The 11,868-nt window shown below is 36.5% G+C and overlaps 1 protein-coding gene across 1 annotated transcript; it reads left to right on the top strand.

The window, feature by feature from the left end:
* Positions 1-1,165: 1,165 nt before the first annotated feature.
* On the top strand, positions 1,166-2,074 carry LOC124959342 (olfactory receptor 4C3-like). The gene has a single exon (XM_047517860.1). The coding sequence runs from the start codon at positions 1,166-1,168 to the stop codon at positions 2,072-2,074; it is 909 nt and encodes a 302-aa protein (XP_047373816.1).
* Positions 2,075-11,868: the final 9,794 nt, after the last annotated feature.

Below are 11,868 nucleotides of genomic sequence, written 5' to 3'. Positions count from 1 at the left end.
AGATCCAATCATTGTAAGTTTTCTACAAATTACCTTTAAAATTTAATAAAAGAAAAATTCAACCTAAGTTAAAATGCAATTGAATGATTTTGCTAAAATTCTCATCATGTTCTGCAGATAATTTTGTTTTTCTACAATCCCTGAAACAGGAGACTTCCTTTTTTTTTTTTTTTTAAACCGGGTTTTACAAATGCTTTATTTCATACTCCTAAGGATTTGAATTTGAATTCTAGAGATATTATCAGCTTATCATTTTTATCTCTTTGAATGTAAACTGATTATTTGGCTGTACTACTATATACTCATCATGATTATTAAATTTTCTCTGTATTCTTGGGTTCTGTGTGATGATGCGTGGTAGGAAATTTTTTATATTTTTGATGAAATACACCCACATGAACATCTGCTGAGTCCTGAATGTAGACACCTGGGTCCTGGCTCCTTAGGCCACAGAAAAAGCTGTTGCCCATGGTGGTGATGATGGTGACAATCAAGGTGGAAGAGCAAATCAGGCTGCTTCCTAGACATGATGCTGTGCCCTGCATGGGGACAGAAAGGGAGGAAATAAGCAAAGAAGGTAGTGAGCAGGGCCAGTCTCCCTTGGCAACCAAGTCATTTTCACCTCATTCTCTTTCAGTTTGATTTACATCAATTTGTGTTGCCATTGGAGACACCACCTCACAGCTTAGCTACACTTTTTATGAAGTCCAAGAAGAAAACTTTAATTCAAATGGTACAGACCACAAGGGCAGGGATTTCAGGAAAGTCCTGAATATTCATGGTTTTCTCAAATGCCAACTTATTTGTGCTGAAAATGGTCAGAGATGCACCCTAGTTTCAATCAGAAACTTGATGTCTGTTGAATGTCCAATCTCAGCTGTAATAACAATTACTAAAACAATCCAGTTATTATTTTCAGTTAATGACTCGAACATCTAGTGCCTGGAAATGTTAACGTTAACAGACAGGCTCACATTTTGTGGTTAGCAGAATCAATTGGTATGAGATCTTTGGAACAGAGGAGGGTTAAGAGGGATAGGGAAATGGCTTTGTTAGAGGGAAGCTAGTCACAATCCCACCCCTGGAATTAATTCTCTCACTTGTGCTTTTTGACATTACAGGTACAGGCAGTACTGTGCCTGTGTTCTCAGCATCCTTGGACTCCATGGGAACATCTCACAATATTACGGAATTCTTCATGCTGGGACTCTCAGAGAAGCCAGAGGTGCAAAGAACTCTCTTTGTGACCTTCCTGATGATTTACGTGGCCGCGGTTGGTGACAACATGCTCATTGTGGTCACTCTCGCCTCCAGTTCCATCCTGGCTACTCCTATGTATTTTTTCCTCGCTAACCTGTCCTTTATTGACACCTGTTATTCTTCTTCTCTGGCCCCCAAACTCATCGCCGACTCCTTGTATCAGGGGACAACCATCTCCTATGAGGGCTGCATGGCTCAACTCTTTGGAGCCCACTTTTTGGGAGGCGTTAAGATCATCCTGCTCACAGTGATGGCCTATGACCGCTATGTGGCCATCTGCAAGCCTCTGCACTACACAACCCTCATGACCAGGCAGCTCTGCGCCATGCTGGTGGGGGTGGCTTGGCTGGGGGGCTTCCTGCATTCCTCAGTGCAGCTCCTCCTGGTCCTTCGGCTGCCCTTCTGTGGGCCCAACGTGATCGATCACTTTGTGTGTGACTTGTACCCTTTGCTGAAGCTGGCCTGCACCAACACAGGTGCCATTGGTCTGCTGGTGGTGGCCAACAGTGGTGTGATCTGCCTGCTGAACTTCCTCATGCTGGCTGCCTCCTACGTGGTGATCCTGCGCTCCTTGAGGTCCCAGAGTGCAGAGGGGAGGCGCAAAACCCTCTCCACCTGTGGGGCCCACTTCACAGTGGTGGCCTTGTTCTTTGTGCCCTGTATATTTATTTACATGCGCCCATCATCCACTTTGTCCATAGACAAGCATGTGACAGTATTCTATGGGATTCTGACACCTATGCTGAATCCACTCATTTACACCCTGAGGAATGAGGAGGTAAAAGCTGCCATGAGAAAGCTCTTCACACTGTAAGACATTGCAGGGGATGGTGAGCAGTAAGTCAGGAATACAAGTGACTTTATTTCTGCAAATAAAACAACTGAGACTTTTGCTTTTACTATTGTATATCATCTTATTCTATCATGTACATTCCTTCTTCTTCATAGACGTTCATGATTTATTTGACCTTTACACTTGTATTGCATAATTATAAAATAGCTCTATGGAATTCATACGTCCTAAGTTGTTACTATTCACATTTTATAAATGAAGAAATTGGTGTTGTTTGATGTGGTTAATTGATTAATCAAGGTTGTCTGGTTTTGAAGCTCACAGTCAGTTATTTTGATGCATCGTCTTTAAAGAGGAATCTGTGTTGATATCCTTTGAGTCTGTGTGGTAATTAAGTGAGCCATAAGGAGAGGCAAGACGTAACTTAATACCTTCATGCTTATCCATGTCTTCAGCCTCATGTGCACCCAGGCCTGGCCTCTGTCCCTCCCTGTCACTGTTTGTGACTTCAGCAGTGTAGCTGTTGCTTGAGAGCCAGGCCCTGCAGGCAGATCAACCAGAGTCTGAACCTGAACCTGAGGCGTGGTCTAAAGGAGGTGTCAGATTTCTACAAAGTCTTTGATGCCTGTCTATAAAGTCAAAGTGGAGATATTTCAGATTCACGTGTTTGATAAGGCAGTCTTCGTCTTACACGCCTTGCTTGTTTCACTTAGCATAATGTCCACCAGGTCTACCTCCATGTAGCTATGCCAAGGTATTCATTCTTCTTCTCAAGGCATTAACTTTATATTTAATAAAGCTGGGGGCAAATGGCAAAAGTAATGTGTGTTCCAAAGTGTTATTGTGAAAACTGCATTAAACAATCTTCAGGAAGTTTTAAATGCAGTCTCTGGTACACAGTAACTCCCAGGATGTTTACTTGATATTATCATGTCTACCTCAAGCCTTTCTTCACCCTCCATAGAGGGCCTGCTTTCCTCTGCTTTTCTTTCTCCTCTGGGTTGAAATATGCAGTTTTTTGAGAAGAATGATTTATGTTTTTGTGAGTGATGCAAAGGGGCATGTCTTCTTGTTTTTCTTTTTTAAAAATTATTTTATTTTTTCACTTGTTCTTTTTAGATATACATAACAGTAGAGTGTATTTTGACATATTATACATGTGTGGAATATGACTTATTCTAATTAACATTTCATTCTTGTGGTTGTACACGATGTGGAGTTTCACTGGTTGTGTATTCATATATGAACATAGAAAAGGAACTCCAAGGGTCTTTTGTGCTGTGTAATATGGAATGCATGCCTGTGTTTATTCCATCTTTTTCTTGGTTTTACAAGGTCTGCCTGTATCCCTTCCCATCTTCATCTTTTTATTTGTGCACATTAATTATACTGAGTGGTAGGTTTCGTTGTGGTATGTTCATGTGTACTCGAAAACATCATCTCATCACTTTCATTCCATAACACCTCTCCCAGGTTCCTCTCCTCTCTCCTCTGATCCCCTTCCTGTCCCTCACTGGTCTCCCTTCTAATTTCAGGGAGTCCCTTTCTTCCATGATTTTTTTCCTTCTAACTTCCACATATGAGAGAAAACATAGGGTACTTTTCTCTGAGTCTGATTTATTTTGCTCAAAATTATATTTTGCTATAGTTTATCCATTTTCTTCCAAATGATATTATAAAATGATGTTTTATTCAGTCAAAGTATTACCTTTAAGATTGGGGGTTCCATACTTCTATTCTTTGTTTAACACATAATCTGTGTTTACTCTGGTGAAATACTTGTTGTGCAGTCTGAACCCAGGGGACCTGCACATCCTGGGCAAGTGTTCCACTGAGGTACACTGTTAGACCTATGTCACTTTTGTACTAAGGAGAAAGATAATAAATGGACATTAATATGTAAAAAAATCTATTATTAGAAGTAATATTTAAAATTAGTTTCTCAGAGCCAACAAATTTGGAAATTTAAAAAGAAAATATCAACACCCATAATCCAAGTACATTCCTATACATCAGTGATGCATTTACTGGAAGAGAAATTAAAAAAAAAAAAAAAAAAACTACCCCATTCACAATAGCCTCAAAAACATACTTGGGAATCAATCTAACAAAAGAGGTGAAAGACCTCTACAATGAAAACTACAGAATACTAAAGAAAGAAACAGAAGAAGATCTTAGAAGATGGAAAGATTTCCCATGCTCTTGGAGAGGCAGAATTAATATTGTCAAAGTAGCCATACTACCAAAAGCACTATACAGATTTAATGCAATTCCTATTAAAATTCCCATGACATTCTTCATAGAACTAGAAAAAGCAATCATGAAATTCATTTGGAAGAATAAGAGAATCAGAGTAACCAAAGCAATCCTTAGCAAGAAGAGTGATGCAGGTGGTATCACAATACCAGACCTTAAACTACACTACAGAGCAATAGATCAAAGATTTAGGCACTAGAACAGAAACCCTGTGCCTAATAGAGGAAAAAGTAGTCCTAAATCGTCAACATGGCTGCTTAGTACCTGAGTTCCTTAAAAAGTCTCCTAAAGTGCAAGAAGTAAAATCGAGAATCAACAAATGGGATGGATTCAAACTGAAAAGCTTCTTATCAGCAAAGGAAACAATCAAAAATGTGAAGAGAGAGCCTATGGAATGGAGAAAATCTTTACCACATGCACGAATCTCCAGGATATATAAAGAACTCAAAAAACTTAACACCAAAAAACAAATAACCCAGTGAATAAATGGGATAAGGAACTGAACAGACACTTCACAGAAGAATAAAATTGATCAACAAATATATGAAAAAATGTTCAACATCTCTAGCAATTAGAGAAATGCAAATCAAAACTACTCTAAGATTTTATCTCACTCCAGTCAGAATGACAATTATCAAGAACACAAGCAACAATAATTGTTGGTGATGATGTGGGGAAAAAGGTACATTCATACATTGCTGGTGGGACTGCAAATTAGTGCAACTATTATGGAACGATTAGTGCAACTAGTATGGAAGTTTCCTCAGAAAACGTGAAATGGAACCACCATTTGACCTAGTTCTCCAACTCTTGGTTTATACCTAAAGGACTTAAAATCAGCAAACTACAGTGACACAATCACATCCATGTTTTTAGCATTTCAACTCACAATAAACTGTGGCACCAACCTAGGTGTCTTTCAGCATATGAGCGGATGAAGAAAATGTGGTATATATACACAATGGAATATTACTCAACCTTAAAGAAGAATGAGATTGTGGCATTTGCAAGCAATTGGATTGAGCTGGAGAATATCATGCTAAGCAAAATAAGCCAATCCCAAAGAACCAAAGGCCGAAGAATGTTCTCTCAGATATGTGGATCCTAATTCACAATGAGGGGGAGGGGCTAGGGAAGAATAGAGTTACTTTAGGTAGAGGGGAGTAAAGGGAGGGGAGGGGGTATAGGAATAGTAAGGATAGTAGAATGAATAGGACATTATTACCCTATGTACATATATGACTACATGGCCAATGTGATTCTATATCATGTACAACCAGAAGAATGAGAAGTTATAAGTGCATTCTACTGTCATGTATAACTAATTAGAACAAATAAAAAAATTTAAAAAATGAAATAGCTCTTGCTTTATCCTTAAGTTTCTGTGTCTATGAAAAACAGTTGCAGGCCCAGCATGAAGGCACATGCCTGTAATCCCAGGTGCTTGGGAGACTGAGGCAGGAGAATTAAAGTCAGCCTCAGCAAAAGTGAGACCCTAAGCAATTCAGTGAAACCTGTCTCTAAATAAAATACAAAATAGTGCTGAGACTGTGGCTCAGTGGTCGAGTGTACCTGAGTTCAATCCCTCGTACCCCATCCCCACCCCTCCAAAAAAGAAACAGTTGCAGAACTTTTAGGCAAGATAGTTATTGTCTTCTTTTACTTTGTCACCTTTAGGAAGGGTAATTGATGATATCTAGGTACAAGTTAGACCTTGAATTCCCTTCATATAGAAATACACTGAAGTGGGAATTTGGACTCAGTCATGTAAGCAAATGTGGAGTTCTTTGAGGGACTTAAAATAAAATTAGGTTCTTACTTTACAGAACTTTGAAAATAAATTCCAGAATAAAAACCCTAAACTCAAAAATTCCTTTTAAAAATTGTCAGAAGACAATATTTGAGAATATATTTATGATGTAGCTTATAAAATGCTTTGTGAATGAGATATAAATGGATCAATAATTGAGGCTATTTAATAAACAAACTGCTTTTGAATAATAAGACATCATAGAAAGTTAAAAGAGCAGTCACTTCTTGGGAGGATATATTTGTAATCTATATAACTGCCTAAAAAGCAGAATGCAAAAATCACTTCTACAAGTAAGAAGAAAAGTTAAACAATCAATAGATTAACAGGGAAATGTATGAAGAAGAAATTTACAGTTGATATTAACATTTTAAAAGATGACTAGCTCGGTAGAAATCAGGAAAATGGCAAATTATCATAACCAGGAAATTCCATCATTACATATTAGCGTGGCAAAGACTAAACACCTGACATTAGAAGTGTTGCTAAATGAGAAGGGGCAGACTCTCTCACACTGCTGGTGAAATGGTCACCATGGAAAGCTACTTTGTGGCATTTATTCAAGCTAAAAAACAAACCATTTGGTTCGCTTTCAGTTGTTCATTTAGAGAAACTCATGAATGTACCCATGGAAACAAAATATTCATAATGGAATCCTTTGTAATAATACATAGAATCAATCAAGTAGAGAAGACTTCAATAAAATATGGCAGATATGATGGATGAATGTACACCAGTTAAAAGAGAGAAGCTGAATCTCCATCTACCAATAAAGATTTGTCTGAAGAACTTAATATTGAGTGAAAAGGTGAGTTGAATATTAAGGCATCTAGTATGTCAGCTTTTATGGAAACAGAAACCACTAAACACCAATATTACCTTGTCTCTATGTGTGCATGTGTGCAGATACTTATGTTTGCAAAGACAGGTGCTGTTTTTAAAAAGAAAGGAATGGAAGAATACTATCTATTATCTTTTTATTTTTTTTGGTCAAGAAAAGTAGCACAGGAGTCTATTACATTTGATTTTGTATCTTAATTTTAAAAATATAATTCATATACGACATCATAATGAAGTGGAAAAACAAACATAAACTATAATGCTCTAGGTCGAAATAGCAGTTTGTTAGAGGTAGAAAATGGTGATTTTTTCCCCCCTCCTTCAAGATGAAGAAATTCTGATGATGCCCGGCTCCTGAGCCGATGAATTCCTTCTGTGCCTGCGTATTTAATAGCATCTGTGCTCACTCTGACTGAGTCTCCTAGTTGAGGCTGGTCGCTCCATTGCTCCATTACCTCTCTCTCAACACATCAGCTCCAGGACTCCTTTATTTTGAATTATTACTGTTGTCATAATGTTGACTTCATCTACATCCGTGATTAAGCCTCCTCCTAACCTGAAAGATGGAAACTACACCATGGGCAAAATTATTTCTTTGTTTGACTTACAAGGCATACACTTCAGATACTCCGTTTCCTTGTCCGAGCATGGTTATTTCATTCCCTAGGTTATACCCCAGTAAAGGAGAGTGCACATGAAAACAATAGTAGCTGACTAGTGATAGAAGAGCTGCTAATGTTAGTTCCTTTCCCTGACATAGAGAAAAGGGAAATGAAAGAATAAAGAGTAGAAATAACCTAAATCTCCAGATTTTGAAGTGCTGTGGAAAATATGCTGGTGAGTCCAAAAAGAATCCTATGTTTGAGATTTTTCTTCTACAACTATTCTATGGCCACTGGCAAGGAACTTAAAACTTCTTTTTTCACCTCTCATTCCTCAAGCGAAGTTTCTTTCTTACTGCACAATATTAAGAGAAATACAAATTTTATTTTTTAGATATGAGTTGTCCCCCAAGGTATTATAAGCAGTAACTCTGAGTGTTACAATGAGGACACCATTACAGGGGACACCACCATAACCAAAAAACCAAACATAACATTACAAGTAATGGATCTCTCAGCTGCAAGTGACTCCTGGTAAGGTATCTAAGGATTCTGGGTCCCTTGCAAGCTATTCCAGCCAAAGGCATAAACTGAATCTAAACATAAAGAAACAGTGAACAAACACAAATAGGAATCGATAATATCTTCAACAAAATAACAGATTTTAGAAAATAGGAAGAAAGAGGCAGGAATACTTTCATATGAAATGAAGCCATGCTGAGTGTAGGACAGGAAAATGCAATGTGTGACCTTGGAATCTCTCTTCCTACAAAGAAGGCATTATTGGAGTAATTGGTGATATAACAGTAAGGAAATTAGATTATATGACAGTAGTTTTTCAGTTTTTTTTTTTTTTAACTTTGATCATAGTGCCGCTGTCATTAATAAAATTTTTGGCTTTTTGGAAATGCTTAGAAGTTTTAAGACTGAAAGGAAATCACGTTTACAACTTATTCTGAACCTTTCAGAATATAATAGCAATAAGTTCATACACATATATGAGAGAGAAAATGGGTAGGTGAAAATTTCATTTGCATATCTCTACAATAATATGCATATATTCATATACACAAATTCACAAAGGGAGAAAACTAAAAAGAAAAGGCAAGTGTAGAAAAATGTGAATACCTGGGAAACACGGGCAAATGGTATCCAGGAATTTCAGCCAAACTTAAAAAATTTTTACACAAATACATGTGTGTGTGTGTGTGTGTGTGTGTGTGTGTGTGTGTTGAACTCAAAATACAGCAAAAAGTAAAAGACTTGCAAGATACTGTTTGTTCCATTTATGGTCTGAAGGTCTTGTCATATCCACCCACTGACTGTATCTACCATAAGTGAGCACAGGTCACAGGTCTCAAATTTGGTTTCTGGCATGGATGCTCTCTCAAGATCATGACCTTGTAAAGGGTTCCTAAGTTCCACCAAAAAGGTTGCACATATATAAATCTCTACTATTTTTACTAAGAAAAACGAGTATAGAAATCCCTTTCAAACACCACAGTAACCAGGCGTGGGAGGCTGAGGCAGGAGGATTGAGTTCAAAGACAGCCTCTCAGCAAAAGCGAGGCACTAAGCAACTCAGTGAGACCCTGTCTCTAAATAAAAAACAAAATAGGACTGGGCTGTGGTTTAGTGGTTGAGTTCCCCTAAATTCAATCCCCTTTACCAAAACAAAACAAAACAAAACATCCCACAGTAATCCACAAGTCCTGAAAAAAATGATACTCATTTAATAAATCTGTACTTGATTTTTTTTTAAATTTGAGAAGATTTCATTTATTTTTATTGCTGAGTAATATTCCACTACGTGAATATTAGACACATTGTTTATCCATGTACTTTGGGGAAACATTTGGGTTGTTTCCAGGATTTATCTATGATGAAAAATCTGCTATGAACTCTTTTGTAATTCTTTTTGTGAACACAGTTTTTCACCACAATTGGAACAACTGCTTGAGTCTATGTACTTTATTTGACTTACAAACCTTCCAAGAAATATTATCCAATGCTTTTTAAATTGTGTCAGAAAATGAAACATTTTGAAGAGTAAAACTAATTCGTTCTATAAGGCATTTAATCAACAATTATTTATTGTGTCCAGAACCATCATATGTGCTAAGGATCTATCAGTACACTTAAGTTCTAAACAGAAAATAGACCAATAAAAATTTAAGAGTAAAATATGTATCATGTCAACTAATCAAATGTGCTAACATAAAGTATGAAAGAAATAAAAAAAAATTGGAGATGAACTTATTAAAAGGTGATTGGGGGCTGGAGTGGTAGCTCAGTGATAGAGCACTTGCCTAGCATGTGTGAGGCACTGGGTTTGATCCTCAGCACCACATAAAAATAAATAAATAAAATAAAGGTATTGTGTCCATCTACAACTAAAAAAACTTTGAAAAAGGTGATTGGCTACAGTTTAGTATATAAAATGCAAAAAAATGTTTCACAGATATAAATCTCTATTATTTTTACTAATAAAATCAATATAGAAATCATTTTTAAAAATTCACAAGAATCCATTTATACAAGAAAGTCATATAACACTACACTAGCATAGTTAACAAACAGATAATTTACTACACTGAAATTCTATGATATAATTGACTATATTAATACATATAAAGATAAAATTGGGTAACCACATACATAACTGCTAAGATGGTACCTTGAGATACCATGCACCTCTCTATTTTAATAAAAAACAATAAAACAGAAATTAAGATAATTTTAGTTGTCATCACCATTATTTCATATTATACTGGATATAGCAGCCAAACCAACTCAACAAGAAAAAGAAATTAACAGTGTTAGAATATTGACAGCAAGAACTGCCAAAATCATTGAAAGTATACTAATGTCATTTAGTATAGAGACAGAGAAAAAGAAGCCATTCCTAAACTGGAAAACCAACCTCCAAATGAGCACACGCTTCATAAAGTTTATGACATAACTGCAAAGAGAAACAGACAACCTAAGTAAAGTGGGGATCTTTCTGGAATAGACTTTATAGGTAAAAATAACTACAAAGAAATGGTAAATTGCATTGATGGGTAGTCATATTTTTAGCAGTAATAGTATTTTTTTTTTTTCCCCAAATGTATCTCAGCACCCTCCATTGTACTTTAGGGAGTGTTATACTCTCTTTCCTTTTCAATAAATCTGTGTTCTGCTTGCTTAAAACAAATCTACTGACACACACACACACACACACACACACACACACACACATAGGATAAGTTGACAAATAGGAATCATACATACTTATGGTGCACAACATGATATTTTGATATATGAATACATTGTGAAATAGCCACCAAAATAAAGCTAATTAACACATCATTGACACTCATGGTGCAAACTTCTTCATGAATTTTTTTGTGGTGAGAACACTAAAAATCTACCTTCATGTCAAGTGCCAAGGGCAATGCGGGGTTATTGATGATAGTTACCACACTACACATTAGACACCAGAAATCATTTATCCTACATAATAGCATTTTGTACTCTTTAACAAGCATCTCAGTTCTTCTCCCTCCTGCCCATGACAGTTCCCATTCTGCTCTCTGCTTGGAGTCTCTTTTTGATTCCACATATACATGACAGGGTGCGGTATTTGTCTTTCTAAGTCTGGCCTATACCATTTAGCATAATGTCCTCCCAGTTCGCCTTCATTGGCACAAAGGATAAGATTTCTTGAAGAATCTTAGAAGCACAGCATGGTGCATGCATCTGAGAGTTGCACTGAGAGACTCTGGGATAGGTAGATTTATTCTACAGTCTTACCATACTGTGTTGGTTTACTTTTAAAATCATCATCTATTACATTTTCCATTTTTATTTTAGAAGGAAAATTATTCTATAAAATTTACACATGTGACATAACTGCTTTCAAATAAAATGAGAGTTTATATAGCATTTTTATACTTAACTACTATAATTAAAAGAATAAAAAATCTAAATGTAAGACAAGGAGTGACAAAGCAAGGAATAAAATTAATAGAGAAATTAAACCATTGCAGTGTCTCAAAAATTTCATTCATTAATTTATTGCATCTTACTTATGGACTCCTTACTATATGTGCATTACAGTGGTCCAGTGATAAACAAAACATTACAGAGCTTACATTATAGCAGGGAACTCAATTCATGGCACAAACACATGTTTTGTTCTTTAATTATACTTACCAGAAATGCTTTTGAAGAAAAGGGAATTTAGTGTTAGTTTTTAGAAACCTTATATGCTCTAAGGATACAGATTTATACTGAAATGACTCTCCCCATAGTCGGCAACTCAC

The sequence above is a fragment of the Sciurus carolinensis genome, chromosome 11 (genome assembly GCF_902686445.1).
Source record: "Sciurus carolinensis chromosome 11, mSciCar1.2, whole genome shotgun sequence".
NCBI classification, from domain to species: Eukaryota; Metazoa; Chordata; class Mammalia; order Rodentia; family Sciuridae; genus Sciurus; species Sciurus carolinensis.
Note: the sequence above shows the minus strand (reverse complement) of the source record. Positions and strands in the feature narration are given on the sequence as shown.